This window comes from Calliphora vicina, chromosome 1, assembly GCF_958450345.1.
Source record: "Calliphora vicina chromosome 1, idCalVici1.1, whole genome shotgun sequence".
NCBI classification, from domain to species: domain Eukaryota; kingdom Metazoa; phylum Arthropoda; class Insecta; order Diptera; family Calliphoridae; genus Calliphora; species Calliphora vicina.
In genome coordinates, this window is record NC_088780.1 from 125015629 (window position 1) to 125033636 (window position 18008).

General features: G+C 29.6%; 1 protein-coding gene across 1 annotated transcript in view; it reads right to left on the minus strand.

Annotated features, from left to right (window-relative positions):
* The window catches only part of Ace (Acetylcholine esterase), a 146814-nt gene that overhangs the window by 40175 nt on the left and 88631 nt on the right, over window positions 1-18008 (minus strand). Inside the window, exons 7-8 of the mRNA XM_065515739.1 lie at window positions 13481-13644; window positions 5296-5459 (exon numbers count right to left, since the gene is read on the minus strand). Coding sequence (XP_065371811.1) covers window positions 5296-5459; window positions 13481-13644 — 328 coding nt within the window. The remainder of the gene's footprint in view (window positions 1-5295; window positions 5460-13480; window positions 13645-18008) is intronic.

Here is an 18008-nt window from a genome sequence, read left to right on the forward strand (position 1 = left end):
TCCTTCAGAAATGTTATATGGGACAAATTTACGCCTTCCTGGTGAATTTTTTGAAACTTACGATGGATCAAGAACTAATAACGATTGGGTAAAACAATTTTGTGAACAAATGCAAATGTTTAAAGCTTCCCCTACTTTTCATCATGGTGCAAACAGTTACTTCGTACCAAATACGTTAAAGAACTGCACTCACGTTTTTATTAGGCATGATGCAGTTAAGAAGCCATTGCAACGTCCATATGATGGTCCCTATAAGGTGATTAGCCGTAATGATAAAATTTTCAAATTGCAAGTAGCTGGAAAAGAAAAAGTAATTTCAATTGACCGCCTTAAACCAGCGTTTATTTTCCAAGAAGAATCAAGAGAAGAATCAAATATAGTACCCAAAATAATTCCGAAACAAAATGTCCAAAATAATGAATCAAATGATGGAATCAAACTTCGTTCAAGTCGTCGAGTTACCTTCGCTTTACCTTAAATTGTCGTTGTCACTAGGGCGGGGGTACTGTGGCGTATTTATACTCTAATATGTATTTAAAAATAAAAATTATAAATATGTACTTTACACAAAACTACTTTGTTTATAAAATATTTTTATAATCACATATTCTTTGAATTTCAAGTTTAATATTTTCATTAGTTTTTAAATTTGTTTTTCTTTCTTGTAAAAATTTTGAATTGAATTACATAATTGTTTTTGTAAATAAATTATTTTTTTATAAAAAATCAAAAATTTAGTGTTTGAGTTTTATTTATTCTAATCAACTCATTTACCACTAAATACCCCTCTCACGAAGGTGAAGTTAACAGTTAGCAAGTTCTTTTCATTATATTCATCGCCAATATAGCTGAGTTTTTAAAAAGAAATTTCGACCATCCGTAGGCCATTCATATCCAAAAACCCAAAAAACGATCGAGCTAAATTAAAAAAAAAACAATTAATAAATAAACCTAAATATCTCTTCAACTAAAGAAGATAACTTGGACATGTAAGAGGTGGACAACTTTGAGGGGCTACGTGCTGGCCCCCATTACTCCTAGAAAGCTGAACAACTGTAAATCAACTCAGCTCCAATCATGTGAAATTACGTAACAATATATCCAATAGTTCCCGAGATATCGCATTATTATGGATGCATTTGGTTTTCGATAATCACATGTGAGTTCTGTGAACCACAAATGCGGCAATTTTGACGATTTACAATTCCATTATGTTGAAATTGTGGGGCAATAATGTCTTTATTTTCAGTATTTTTTATTGATTGCATGATTTTTGAAACACCCTTTAATAGGCGTGGATCCAGAGGGGGTAAAATAGGAAATTTCCCCCACAAACCCAAAAATTTTCATATACAAAAAAGAATAAAAAGAAAAATGCAGAACAAATTTTAATTTACCCCCCCCCCAAATAGTTGACGTGGATCCGCGCCTGCCCTTTTATATGAAACGCACTGTATAAATAGAGTTTATCAACTTTAAATAAGAAATATTTTTCTGCAAAATTTCATAGTGAATTAATTTAAACAAAGCCAATTTTTCATATGTTGTTTTTCAAACCTAAGAAAAATAAGATTTTCAGCAATAAAAGCATCGATCAAACGCGTCTGTCTGCACAAATGATTCATCATTAAAACAGTAACAAACATGTGAACAAACAGTTTTAACAAAGAACGAATTAGCAAATTTTGTTAATTTTCAATAAAGTAATCTGTTAATTTCATTTACACATGTTGTAGATTTTTATTAAATAAAATACATACATGTATATCATAACATTAACGAATTTTACAGACAAAAAAATTTTAAATTTCGTTATATTTGTAAATTTATGGAATATTTTTAATATTCTTAACATTTCAGACATGTCTTCTAATTAAGAAAAGTAAAGAAATTACAAATTTATTAAAAAACAAACAAGAAATTCCCATAGGGCGTGCCCCATTAGCATCTGTATATCATTAAATAAATTTCTATGAATTGATTTTATAAATTTATTATTGATATCTTTTTACGATATTTACTTGGAACAGACATTATCCATTCTTCCTTGTATTTGCTTGCTTTATTGCGCAGTGTTTCTTTTATGATATTGCCGATTGATTTCTATTGAATTTTTAATTGCGTTTTTTATGTATTTGGCTGAGTGTCACACAACAATAATAGTTTTATTTTATATGAATTTTATTTATGAAAACTAACATAAATTCATTAAATCAAATAAGCAAATATAATGATGTTGATGTTTATTATTTTATGATATTTGTGATGCTTGATTGATATAAAAATTTACTTTTTATTTTCTTAATAATTCTGAAATATTATTTTTTTGTTTTAATAATTTCCAGGAAAAAGTTGTTTATTTATTTAAATGATGAGAAATTTTGCAATAATAAGAAATAACACAGTGAACTGTAATAAAGAGCAGACAAATAAATAACTAGTTTGCTGTATTACTGCGTAGACAAAAAAAGACCTCGAAATGCGCAATATATATTTTATTTTCTTCTTGGACCAGCACTCAGGGGATGAGCCCTACTCATGCAAAGCATTGTGTTCGAACTAGGAAAATAGGTTAGGATTTGAACTTTCTTATATTAAAAGTGACAGAAAAGACTACAGCAGAGAGTTTGCTCCACATACTGACAGTACGGCTAAAAATCGGCATCAGAACAGATTCCATTGATACTACAAACATACAACAGTGAAACGCAACCCACGTTGCTATATTTTTTGAGCGAATAAATTAAGTTGGATACGCTCTCTGCTCTACGCTGCACTATAGGTAATTTTATCCATTTTTGAGGCAAAAAGTAATTTTTTGAACTTTTGTGAAAGCATTTATTCTTGTGAAAGCATTTATTCTTTGATAAAGAAACTATTAAAGCAAACAACTGCTTAGCAAGTGGTCAAAGTCATTCTTTGTTAGCAAAGTGTTGAAATCAGTATATACAGTGCAATTTGTTCAAATTTTTAAGTTTATTTAAATAGTTCAAAACCAAACATAAATTGCAATTAAATATGGAAAACAAAAGTGATAGTAAGTGCTTAATATTTTAGGAAAAATATTTTGTAAAAAAGAATTGTTTTTGGCGAAAAAACTCATACTTTTGACATAATTTTAATTTTATAATATTTTCTGAAAAATTAATTTTGGATAAACTTTTAAACAATCAGAAAGGTGCAGAAGTTGAACCTGATGAACAAAAGAAAGAGGAGAATAACGCTGCTGTTTACAATTTTGTTGTTGCTAAAGTTGAATGCGGCAATATTTTGAATGAGGAATAGGAAATAAAAATGGATCCGCCTTTTTGAATTTGAAAAATTTTACCTCAGATTCAAAATCAGCAATCTTGAATACCCGCGTATACCGATTTTCATGTAAATCAGAAGACATTTTAAAATTTACGCCGCCATTTTGAATTTGAAAAATTTTACCTCAGATTCGAAATCAGCAATCTCGAATACCCCCGTATACCGATTTTCATGTAAATCAGAAGACATTTTAAAATTTATGCCACCATATTGGATCCGCCATTTTGAATTTGAAAAATTTTACCTCAGATTCGAAATCAGCAATTGTGAATACCCCTGTATACCGATTTTCATGTAAATCAGAAGATATTTTAAAATTTACGCAACCAATTGGATCCGTCATTTTGAATTTGAAAGATTTTACCTCATATTCGAAATCAGAAACCTTGAAAACCTCCGTGTACCGATTTTCATCTTGTTCAGTATTTCCTTGTTCAGTGTTTGGCCATAAAAATGGGTAAAATTACCTATAGTGCGCTGTCTAGAAGCTCCAAAATAGACTTTGAAGGACCAACCCATACATGAAAGTTGTATTCCATTTTCGGTCAGATATAGATGGTGTAAATAGTGAGGAGTTCAAATGGAGTGAAGTATTCCTACACCGTTTCAGAAAACCGAGGTATTTGAATGTTTCTTTCGACACTGGAAAACATTAACAACATTTGATTCCACAATATTTACACCATCCATAAATCCAGATAAAGCGACATGATGTGTCGTTCGTTTTTGTGTCAACTTGCAACACTGACTCTTGCACGACCCTATTCGGAGATTGTCACAAGACCCCAATCTGCTACAGGCTTAGTCTATAACTGAATGCATATGAATGACAAATGTTGCTGTCATCTGCAAAATAATAGATGGGAATGGAAGTTTGAAGTAAAAGGTCGTTTAGAAAAATAAGGAATAGAGTAGGAGTAAGAACGGGGCATTGCTGTACCCCTGAATTAATCTTGAATAGATCTGATCTACAACAAGATAACTTACGATATTTCCGATAGGGAAGCTAGCAATTAAAATAGGTTGACACAAATATATACTTAATTACTGCAATCATATATATGATTGATACAATCATGTGAATGGTGCCATAAACATATCATGGTTATAACAATCATATAAATAATTACAGTGACCATTATATTGTTAAAAAAACTTGTAAAACTGTTTAAATGGTTATGGCAAACATGTACAACTATATATTTTCTCTACATGTGTATTAAAAGAATTTACAAAAACTCATATTAAATTCATTTAAATTTTAGTTTCTGTTAAATATTCGCCGTCTTCCGCTTCATAAAGCGACATCAACATTTATTGTTGAAAAGCTACTTTATACAATATGTGTTTATTTTAAAATACTTTTAATGCTCGTATTGTGTATGTGTAAAAATCGGATTAATCTTCGGACCTCTGGGCCGTGTTTGACGATGGGGAGCATGTGTTCCCCATTCCACTGAAATGTTCTTTATTTTAAAATAGTAAAATTTTTGCAAAGCAATTGCATACAATTTTAACAATAAATTTTAATTAAAAACGAATACATACAAGGAGAATTAATAAATTTGTAAAGGTTTTTTCACAAAGCAAATAGGATTATTGCAAACGATTTCAATTGTGAAGAGACAAAAAAATTTATAAAAATTAATTTTGTGATGATATACATATTTAATTTGTTAATTGGCTACAACTACAATATACACCCAAAAGCTATTCATTAAATAAATAAAACAAAATAAAAAAATACATATGTAATGGCAATCAATTATAATTTCCGGCGATAACAAAAAGATAAACTAAACTGTGATTTAACAAAAATATATTTATATAAAATGAAATTTCGATTTTTTAAAGCTTTTATTTGGTTTAAAGGTTCAAAACATGGCTGTTATACTTATTTACAACTTAAAAAGCTTTTTCATATTACTCTTTTGCTATAACTGCTTAAATTATGGTTAAATATATAGACTTTGCTACACTTACCAACCCAACTTCGTACTTTCGGCAGATAATCATTCCAAAATGAGCATCGTTTGGCCAGTGGACCTCTTTGTAGTTTTTCAGTTTTTTCATCTGTGCTGAAGACATAATAAACGGGATCTTCTTTGGAGAAATTTGGCCATTCTTCACCATCTACAGCTGGATTACTGTAAAATATAACAGTTATTTATACATTTCATTAAAGTTCAAAAAATCCTTGCTATAACTTAAAAATTCACCACGAAATTGTGGTGGTTTTTTGTGGTATATGTTGAATATTATTCGTTGGTATAACTTTTTAAATGGGTTGTTGTCTTTACTATACACTTTGTGCATGAAAGCTTTTCTGTTGTATTGAACCAATATATTAACCCTCTTATTCATAATCAATTCCTTAAAACAACATTTGTATACTAAATATAAAATTTGATTATGAATAAAAAAAGCCCTTTAATGTTTAGTTATTTTCAAAATCGTTATGTAAATTTTAACATGCCATTTCTCTAAATATTTTCCCAATTAACAATTTTTAAGGTTTATCAGATTTTTCTCATATTTCTTGCCATGAAACGTAGTAAAACATATACAGTGGGGCTAATTGTCAAATGGTTTACTTTAATAGGGTTATCAATTACAAGAGTTTTATTTTAATCGAATGAAAATTTACTCAATTATACGAACGAATGAAAAATATTCTTTAATAAATTATATTTAACAAGAGATAATTTGTATTAGTTTGTTCATTAACATTACATATATGAAAATACAAATTCAAATTTGGTATTAGAAAGTTAAAAAAAACTTTTCCGGTTTAACTGAAAAGTGTGTTTTTTTAAAAAAACTGGCTTCGTATTTTGTCATTCTAAAAACCCGTTTAATAGGTTTTATATTAAAATTTTATTCAATATGAAAACGGCCTATTTAAATTTATTTGTATAGACATTTTTTGTTAAAAAACAAGTAAATTATACTTCAAAATATAAATTTTAAATATTTTTAGGTTAACAAAATATATTTTTTTTCCAAAGTTGTTTTTTTTTAATTTTTTGTAAAAAAAAATTTTTCAAATTGTTTTTTTAAATTAAAATTTTTTTTTTTATATTTAAAAATTTTTTTTTAATATTTAGCAAAAAAATTCGGCTTAAAATATATTTTTTCCGATTTTTAACCATTGTAGGTCTAACTTGCAAAGTTGGACCTACAAAGGTCATTGAAAAGGTCATTGAAATATCTATCATTAGATATCCATATTCTATATTAATGACTTCGTAATCCAGATATAGGTCAAAAATCGACCTATCATGGTTTTTTCCTTATATCTCAGCCATTTGTGGACCGATTTTCTCGACTATAAATAGCAAAGGATCCAGAATATATATACTTTATAGGGTCGGAAAATTATATTGTGGAAATTACAAAAGGAATGACAAACTTATATATACCATTCTCACGAAGATGAAGTGTATAAAAAGAGAGTAATAAATCTGTAACTTCTAAACGTTTAGTGGAACTTGAATGAATTTTCACATGCGCAAAGAAGAAGTGAATTTGGACCTAATAGGCTTACCAGGTTGGAAACCACGGGTATTTTGAAAACATCTTCGTTTGTGTTTCGATTTCAGGTAAATTCTCTGCGTCACGTTAAGTTCTCCCTAATTAATTTACCACGTAAAACACAAAAGATGGACATGTTATATATCAATGGATAAGGGATTTTGTCTATTTTTCAAAAATATATAACTTTTGATACTTAAACAAATGCTTTTTATTGAATTTTTGAAGATACAAATATTTAAATTGAAATTAAATATTTGATTATGAATATTTTTTAATGAAATTTTACAGTTATATAGTAATTTCTATTAAAAATGTAAATATAAAAACAAATTTTGAAATATGTTATTAGGAATCCCGTAATTCCGAAATTAGATTTGAAAAATCCCACAAATGGAATTTTTTTTTGGCAATAATATCCATACAATAGTCGGAGTTATCGGAACCCTTTACAAAATAATTAAGAACATATTTAGGGTTTTTATCCCGGGAATTCCCGGTACAAATTTCTCGGGAATTTTGCCAATTTTTCACTACCCGATTCCCGGTATTTTTAGTCGGGAATCCCGGGAATTAAAAACTGACGAAAATACATAGAAAACCACTTAAAACTCTGTTTTTTTCACCAAAAAACAGTGAAAATTTGTTTACAGTTTTTTGCTTATATCTTGGCAATAATAGACCGCTTATTATTATTATTTATTTGGGGTTTTTCGTATGAAAATTTATAAAGAGAATTCATTATTTATAGAATTTATTTCTTATTGAATCATTCTAACATAGACAACAACTAGATAGGTAACTGAGAGCCAAAAACCCAATTCATGAGAATGTATTTTGTGTCACCCGTATGTGTGAAAAGATAATAATTTTTACTCTCACCTTCCTTCCGTTCTATACGTTTATTCCATGCATTCTAATTTCTTTAAATTTCTTCTTCAAATCCTTAACAAAATAGCTTCAAAAATGTATTAAATGATTAAATTTTTCTTCAATTAAAATCTAGTTCAAAAAGGTTTAAGACAATTTTTTTCAATTAATTTTGTAAATTATTTGATTTAACAAAAATGTTATCATTCACAGTTTGAATAAATTCTGTTATTAATTAACTTTATCTGAAAAAATAAATATTAGGATTGGATTTATGGAATGAGGGGCTGATATCTTTTAATTACGGATTAAGATCTAGTGAATTAAGCTCAAATTTTATTAATTAATTCGAAGCTCTGATATTTAATAATTATAAAAATTTGTATATGAAATTTTTCTATAATATGCTTAATTTACAGTATCATTATATATTTCGGGAATATCCGGGTACCCGGGAATGTAGAAAAAAATTTCCCGAATCAAAAAAGGTCGGGAAATTGAAAACCCTAAACATATTGGGCCATCTAAAATGGGTTACTATATTTTGATATCTACTATGCAATTTGAGAATTTTTGCCCTAAATTTGAATTTTATATAAAAAATAGGTGTTTTTGGGATGGTCCTGGTACCCTCGATATCATAGTTGCACTATCACTCACTAAAATTGCAAAAAATTTAGTTTGCATTATTTTTTATCAGCTTTAGTGATAATGCACTAAACTAGCACTAAAAAAAATAGTGATAGTGACAATTTTTCAACAATCACTAAACGAAGGTTTAGTACAAAAATCTGCACTACAATTAATTAGTTGAAAATTTAAACCTGCAATCAAAAAAGGCTGCATTAAACATACTACCACTAAATTTTCAAAAATGAGTAGTCATGAAATTGTTGAATCTAAATTCGAAAAATAAAAATTTTAAATAATTTTTGTTATTTTTAATGAAATATTAGTCTTAAGTTTTAAATTAGTGTACAGAAATAAACTTAAACCATTTTGAACTTAAAAATTTAGTGCACAATTTGAAGTTGCACTCAAATTAGTGCATACAAAAAAGTTGCAATAAACTGATGATTGCATTTTTTTAAAACAACTAATTTAATTTTGAGTGCAAAATTTTTTAACTCACTATCACTAATGTTTAGTGAGGCTGCTAATTTTCAACTCATCACTAACTATGAACCAAATGATTGCACTAATTTTGCACTATCACTAAGTATTAGTGCAAACTGCAAAATTAGTGCACTACCCCCATCTATGGTCGATATAAAAATTTTAATTTTAGCTTAGAAATTTTTAAGATAACTTAAAATTAAAAAAAATACTTTTTTCCAAAATAAACTAGCGAATAAATTTATTTTTTTACATTTTTTAAATTCAAATGCATAGTAAATAATGATTTTTTAAAAAAATCTTTTTCTGTTTGACATATACATTTGCAGAAGAAAATCGGAAAGTATTTCGACACGCTGTTATTCAAAAACTGGAGTAGAGTGGGTAAAAATGTTGATAATTTAATTTTAAAATGCAAATATCTCCGCTCATTTTCTGCAACAACGTCATAATTCAAAAAAAGTCGTTTCGAGAAAATCTTTTATGACATTTTACTATTTCTTAAATAAATTTTCAACAAATCATGCGATTTCAGAAATAAAACCTGATTTAAATAGTAGATATTAATATCTTTCTAATCTGTATTTAACCCAAATTTTTACTTGTCAAATATACGAGAAAACATGAATTTTAATTTTGACGTTTACAACAAAAAAACACTCTCATACAGAAAATAATTGATTTTTTTTTTAAAACTGATAAAACTATATGAAATAACGGTGCATATTTTGTATTATACAGTTCAAAACACCAGGATTTTGAGTTATGACGATGTTGCAGCAAATGAGCGATATGTAATTGTTTTTTTGAAATCGGAACACAAACGCAGGATCTTTTAAAAAATTAACATACCCGAGTTGTACTAATTTGGGGACCCCTTGCCCAACCCTCTGGTGGGCTCATGAGGTCCAAGTTCAAATCTTAAACTCGACTGCACTTCATCTTGGTGCGAGTTAACTTTCATTCAAATCGGGCTAAGCGTTTAGAAGTTACAGATTCCCACTTTTTATACCCTTCACCTTCGTCATTCCTTTTTTAATTTCTACATTTTTCATTTCCGACCCTATAAAGTATATATATTCTGGATCTGTCTGTCTATATTCTGGATCTGTCTGTCTGTCTGTCTGTCTGTCTGTCTGTCTGTTGAAATCAATTTTCTGAGGACCCCAGATATCTTCTGAACCCAAATCTTTAATAATTCTGTCAGACATGCTTTCGAGCATTTTGCTATTTAAAATCAGCAAAATCGGTTCACAAATGGCTGAGATATGAGGAAAAAACCAAGACAACCTCGATTTTTGACCTATTTTTGACCTATATCTGGATTACTAAGACATTAATATAGACAATATGGATATCCAATGATAGATATTTCAAAGACCTTTGCAACGACGTTTTTTTTTCCAAAAAAAATTTAAAAAACAAAAAAAAAATTTTTAAATTTAAAAAAAAATATAAATTTAAAAAAAAATTAAAATAGCAATCGAAAAAATTTTTTTCCAAAAAATAAAAAAAAAAACAACTGGAAAAAAATTTAAATTTTGTTTACCTTAAAATATTTAAAATTGTTAAGTATAATTTGGTGAAGGGTATATAAGATTCGGCACAGCCGAAGATAGCACTCTTACTTGTTTTCCATACAATTGTGCAGCGTTAGATTGGATAAAAGATTTGTCTATAAGCACACACAACAAGAAATTTTGCTTCGGAAGATGAAATTTCAAGTAGCATAAATTCCATTTTACAGATGTGATTAAAAAATAAATAGATTTGAACACATAAACAACCAGAGTCTCTGGCGGGAATCGAACCCGCGACTCTCAGATTGGTTTATCGTGGCACCCGATGCTGCATTTAATGTTTGACATAGTTTTGTTTTTTTTTTTTGTATTTGATCAACATATTCAGATTATACAATCAATACATTGGGGCAGCTCTATACTGTAGCCGATGTTGCAAATAAAAGTTTAGATCTGCCTAAGATACTGATTTTCTCTAGCTGTGTATCAAGGGATCAAAAGGACCTTTTTCAAATTTTTTTTTTTAGATTAGCCAATATTCGTATGAATGGCAAAGATGTTTCTAGAGTCGAAATTGTAAATGGTGCAACTCACCAACGACTACAGCTATAATATATAAGTTTAAAGAAATACAATAATATTTCTAAATAAAATAGACTTAAATTTTAGATGTGGCCACCCTAATGTATATAATATAAGCATATTAAAATTATTTGTTTAATATGTTGATTGCAACTTAAGTAAGTAAAGCAAATTGTTGACATCTAAGCTCTAGAGATAACTTTGCTCTTACAAATGCTTTTTCATATTCATTTACAAAGAAGAGTGTACTTAGAAGTAAAACTTTTAAGAACCGACCTTTAGTTTTAGAAAAAGAAAAAAAAACTTAAATAGAAAATAATTGTGGGAATTGACAGAATTTATAACAATGCATGTGGAAAAAACAGTTTTTAGGAAAAAAAAAATGAAAAATACATAGATACAAACATGACTCCTTTAAGAAATTGCTTCGTACAATTGAAATCATTTTTTAGTATTTATTTATAAATATTTATATGAAATGCTATTCAGACTTAAGTTCATATAAAATTTTCTTTGAAAGAAAATTTAATTAATTTTCAGTAATTTCAAAGAACTTGTAGCTACGGTAAAGCAAAACAACTCTTGTATCTAGGTACTCTGTATGAGGAGTCACAGAACAAAAAATACTTTTTAATTTTGTTTTTAACAAAACGTACTTTTTTTTCGTTATTTTTTAACAAAAGGTTCTTTTTTCGATATTAAAATCATCCTTAACATTTAATGTGGTGACTTATGGCAGTTAGATGTATCTATTGATAAGTAAGAAACTTGTTACCATTTCCAGGTTCATGCAGTTTTTTAAGGGGGCGAAATAAATAAAACTCATTTCCCAAAAATTTGAAATGTGCGAAAAAGTACCTTTTGTTCTGCGGCTCCTCATATACCTCATAAAGATCACTTTTTACCTTGTCGTTTTTACTATTTTTTTAAGCTATACCAAAGATAGACTTAAATGTGCCCTGAGCAGTTTTGTCCCATATAAATTCCGGCTGATCTGCAACGGAATTAGGATCTGGTTGACTCGTATATATTCAGCCTGCTTAGCTGGTCATATATTCCAAAATCTTGAACCAGATGTTCTGTTGCCTCCATCACTAAGGCAGGGAAGGCTACTCATACTAGAGCGAAGGACTTTAGGCTTATTAGTGGAAAGGATAATCGATCTGCACCTTTGATTATCGATTGATCCAACTTACTTTCCATGTACTAGAATGCCTACATACATGAAGGGCATGTCTGTTGAGACGGCTTTGCACTCGCTTGTGGGATTTGTAGAAAAATCACTTGAGTACAGGAATATGCATAGGTGGCCTTTCTGGATATTGACTGGGACTTTAACAATGTGATGCTAAAGACGATTCTTTGGGCGGACTGGATAAAGGTCAGTCTATTATCCAATTCATATGTAGACTTCTGTCCAATAGAGTCATTATTTCATCGGGGATCGCTACTATTTTTAGATTAGCGAACCGGGGGACTGCGCAGGGAGGGGTTTTATCACAACTCCTATTGGAAAACTTACCATTAATCTACAGTTCATAAAATTAGGCTCCATGAATTGCAAAATTCATTGGATATGCTTATATTGTGGCTGTGGCTGTTTCTGCGAAACATCTGGATACATTATCACAATGCCTACAGACTTCACTTAGTACACTTAGACGTTGGAGTACTGATAGTGAATTCTGGGAAAACGGAGCTTGTGCTATTTTCAAAAAGATACAAAATACCCTACTTCCTACTACTACCCTACTACTGCACTTAACAGGGTGGAACTTAGACTCTCGAATAGTGCGAAGTAACTGGGTATCAATCTAGAATCCAAGCTATCCTGGAGCCTAAATATACAAACGATAGCGTCTAAGGCAGCTATTGCTATTTATGCCTGTAGAACGGTCATTGGGAAAACCTGAAGAAACTGTAGGAATACGAAATGGCTATTTGACATAGTGGAAAAGCTTATACTGGTGTACTAGTATGGTGGAGGGCTCCTAGTAAATCCACCTATGGCGGGATGATTAAGAGAATCTGGCGAATCATGGCCAAACCATTGGCCCTAAATTCGGCGGTTAGACTAAGCGCTGTGGGCATATGGAAGTTTGGTTGTACCTGCCATGCATTTATTCTAGGATGTTTATTGACAGATGCTTCTCTGTATCTACAGCGAGCGGAACACTTATAAGGACACGTTTGTCATCTATACACTCCATGCCTGTGATTGGGGTGGGTGGTGGTTTCTATCAGCCCAATCATGAATAAAAAATCCGAGGGAGTTTTTTTTATTCATGATTGGGCCATATATCTAAGCGTAAGTAGATCTCCTCATGTGACCGCCACATGACCGAAATCGCTTTTAAACAGTAATGCCATATCCATTTGGATGGATATTAAAAATCTTTTTTTCTGTTTTATTTCAGTTTACTATAAAGAGCACCCTTTAGTAATATTTAATTTTCATATTTGTTAATTTCATTTCCACGCAATATTTGTTTTCAAAATAACAAAACGATTAAATCAAAAGTAATATTTTGCATTATGAAACTTACCCCGATTTGGCAAACTCAATAACTGAATTGAGCATACGTTTGCCCAACTCTCGTTCCACGGGCCGATACTGCAGTGATGTATTTAATGGTTGACCAAAGAAGTATTCGATTTCATCACCGTGTAGCACTCCCATCCATTCACCCCACAAGGAGGTACTAGTGCGCTGCAACAAAAAAAAAAAACACAGACATTAAGTACATATTATACAAAAATCTATAACTGCTTCAAAAAACAATAGAGGTCTTTATTAAAGCATTTAAGTGGGTCCATCTGTCTGTCTGTATAAGTATCACTACTCTAAATATGTATGTTTAAAATATTGAGGATACAAGATAAATTGGTGTGATAAACAAAACTGTTTTTTTTTGTCTTTATTCATACATATTCATATCCATATTGTGTTTTCTTTTGTTTTTGTGTTCATAAGTAAATTGCTTCAAAATTGGCACAAGTGACTCTGTTGCTTGATTGCTTTGCCTCAGCTCGTCTGTGCCTGCTTAGCTGACTGGCTGCCTGGTTTGCTTCAGTTTTTTTTTTTTTTTTTGTGTTAAATGGGAGGCTTATACATAAGTCTCAACTACTACGAATCTCTATGTTGATGAGACTTTGCCTTCTTATTGTTATTGTTGCAGTTGATGATGCTACTGTTGCATTTTACTCAAACAAAAAAGGACTTTGGAGAACTTTTTATGTTTTTTTTTCTTAAGTATAAGTGATTGTGTATGTGAGTATTTGTTTGCAAACTTTTTCCATATTTTTTTAATAGCAGCATAATATCCAAACACTTATAAAGCAAAAACACATACAATCACTGGATAATCTCGTACATACATATCGTCACCTGAAATGTAAAAGGGCGCATCAAGGAACACGTCTTTACAAAGTTTTAGCTTCCTATTATTAGAAATAACAACTTTATTTAATGAAAATCATACTTGTAACTACAAAACATTTAATTTTATTGTGTTTCTTGCCTCTCCCGTAAAATGCTCAAAAGTGATAATACGCCCTTTTGCATTTTAGGTGACGATATACAGTATGTGACCAAATAAGTAATATTTCATAAAGAAGCTAACTTTACCCTTACTGAAAAAAAAACTTTTATTTTCATATGTATAAAGCAAATAATAAATGTGAAGAAAATTTCCAAAAAAAAAACATATATTATCAAGAAAGCAAATTGTTGACAGATCTGTAGTTAATACAATTTTATTAACTACACAAATTTTTCAAAAATGAATAGAAATTTTTAAAAACTTGAAATAATTCTAAAAAATAATTATAAACGTAAAAAAATATGATAACATATTGTTACGTTTTTACCTTTTAAAAACTGTGGTTTATTTCCATTAAATAAAGCATAATATTAATAGGCAAGTCGATTTCTTTAGACACCTTTTATTCTCACATTATACATTTAATTTGGGCAAGAAATATACCATTTTAAAGGGATTTATTCACTGAAGTGCAGAACATATATTTTATTGAAATCGGTTCAGTTTTTTAGGAGTTATAAGCGTTTAAAGATGTTACTAACAAATATGCAAAAACGTGTACATGCGAACCTTAAGCTAAAAAGTAAACAAAGCAATGCGTGATTGTTCAATTTGTTGTTGTAAAAAATGGTGAGTCGCCTCCCATGCAAAATAAATAGTTATTTCTAAATATTTTGTGAAATATAATTGCAAGATTCTTCAAACTTAGTCTAAGTGGATTTTTTATAAATTTTCATAGTTTCGTTGAAATTGTTCGGGATTGGAATAGTGGGCGTGGCACACCCTATACAAAGTATATAATTAATTTCGAATATCTGTAGAACTATAATTGTAAAAGTGTTTAAACTTTTAACGAATTAATTTCTTATTACTGTGCGGAGTTTAGCTGAATATAGACGGAATTAAATTAGAGGGCATAGAACCCAAAATGGGAGATGTCGGAAAAGAATGTGAGTCACCTCCCATACAAAATAATAATTGCAAGGTACTTCAAACTTTGTCCGCATAGCTCTCTTATCATTTTACACAGATTGACTGAAAATGGTCGGGATTGCATTAGTGGTTATGGCGCAAAGTAAATAATTAATTTTGAATATCTGGAAAACTATAATTCTAAAAGAATTTAAACTCTGTATCAATCAATTTATTACCATTCTAAGGAGGTTAGCTAAAAACGAATTTATTCCTGATCCCTGTTCGAAGTTTAGCTAAGCATGATCGGCTTAGTAGGAATGACCCCTCCCTTATAAAGGAAAGTTAAAGTAAAGCTTGATATTTATATAAAAGGTTGAGAAATGGGTGGGATCAGAGCAGTGGAGTGGTACCTCCTATACAATATTAGTTAGTTATTTTCGAATATCAACTGAACTGTAATTGAGAGATTGATTTTGTATGTGCTATTTTCGTATTTCCATTCATATTTTTTTAATTTTACTTGGGTAGGGGTAGCGAAGTGCACAGGGTTATGCTAGTAATAATGTATGCACTAGTAATGCAGTATGTGTCCAAAAGCCAAAATTGCGGCAAAAATTATTTCCAAGGGATCTAGCATCATAAAGCTTTGTGTAGAGACCCCTGCTGCTAAAATAAGTATTTTCAAAAAATTATCAATACCCCTTCCCCTCTTTTTTGATAAAATTCCCCCCCGCCACTCACAAACATTTTCAAAAAAGATCTCAATCTATATTCTCATAGCACTTTCCACAAATACCATTTTAAAAAAGTTGTCATTAACCCCTCCTCACTTTTTTTATAACCCCCCATCTAACACATCAACAATTCTCAAAAAAATTCAATTTATATTCTCATATCAATATCTACAAATAGCATTTCTTCGTTTGTTTGGCGTTCTCTTGGGCCTCTGCTATAAGTAAATTTTGGGTAAGCAATTGTATATGTCTTTGACATTCGGTATCGTTATAAAACATTAAGCACTCATGCTTCGGTAAAAGTAGCTAGAAAAAGTTTGAGTATGTTTCTAGAAAAATGAAAATTATTTGCTTCGGTGCAAGTAGTTGCAAACACTTTTAGTATGGAATGAAGCCTGACCTTCCCACAAATAACCACATATGTATCATTCCTTGGGCAAATGCAGGCAACGTAAGTTCTTTTGTTAAAATCTTAGTTATAACCACACTTTTTCCCTAATGTAATTTGTTTTACTTTTTTCAGCTTGAAAACTCTATTTAACAAATGTAAACTTTCATAGCTGTTTATATGTATATAAACTAAGTGGCCAATTGGGATCAATTTTTGGCATGTATGTCGTCGAAGTGTTAGGAATTGAACCGTAGAATTTTTTTTCTAAAAAGCGAAAGTTGAACATTTGAATTTTTGCCGCAAAAATTGGAAATGGTGTTCTCACTGCATAACCATCTAGAAAGCTCTATTTCTACACGCAGAGAAAAAATATGGTTCGGCATGGTTACGACAACTATACAATATTGTTGTCGTAAATGTATAATTGTTGTTTTAATTTAATCTCAACAGTATTTTAGTTACTGTAAACGTTTATATTATCATCACAATTATAAATATGAATATTGTTCGCCGAATCAAAATTATTTTTCCAACAACTAAATTATGTATGTACAACAATTAAATTTTAAGTTTCTATACGTTTAGTCATAATATGTTTAAAATTTAAACAAAATATGTTTACTTTTAATAATATTTTGTTCTCAGCATTTGTGAGTGTTGGTGTTTGTCAAGGCTATGCTATTTTTACAAGTACATTTTGAGTGTTTCCAATTCTCATTCGCTCTATAGTTTTATTAGTATAATATCTTAAACGTTACAATACATTTCAGTGAATTTATCAGTAATATTTTAATTGAGAATTTAGTACCTTAAAACTAAAACCTATTAAAATAAAATTTTGTATTTTCAAAAAATTAATTTTAATAATAATATGATTACTTTGAATCATAATACGATTTCATTGGGTAATAAATATGATTACTTTGGGTCATATTATGATTGATTTATATCATAATATGATTATTTCAGAACACATTATAATAATTTATGATACTAATATTGATTATAATATATTTGGACTATAATAATAAATAATATTATCATATGTTGCTCTTAGATTATGTTTACCACAACCATGTTTTTTCTCTGCGTGTACAATGATCTTAAAACTAGAATATTCGAATTGGTACAATTGTACTTTTTTTGGTACAATTCGATCTTGAAAAGTACAATGACTTATTTGGTACAATTTGAGAGTTCATTTCACAGTTAATATATTAAAACCAATTTACGAGTTTATGTTCTCTCTCAAAATAGTTTTAAGTATTTTTTCCGATTATTTTCTGTGTAATTTAGGACTTAAAATTTCAATTTGTATTGAATCGAAATTTTATTGTTTCAAATCATGACACAACAATATAAAGTACAGTAGAAAATAAATCCTCAATTATACAATTTGTGTAACGTCAAACAAAAGAAAATATAAAAAAAATCGAAATCAAAGTTTGACGTTATAGGGGTAAATATTGAAAACTCTCCCTAGTGATTCTAC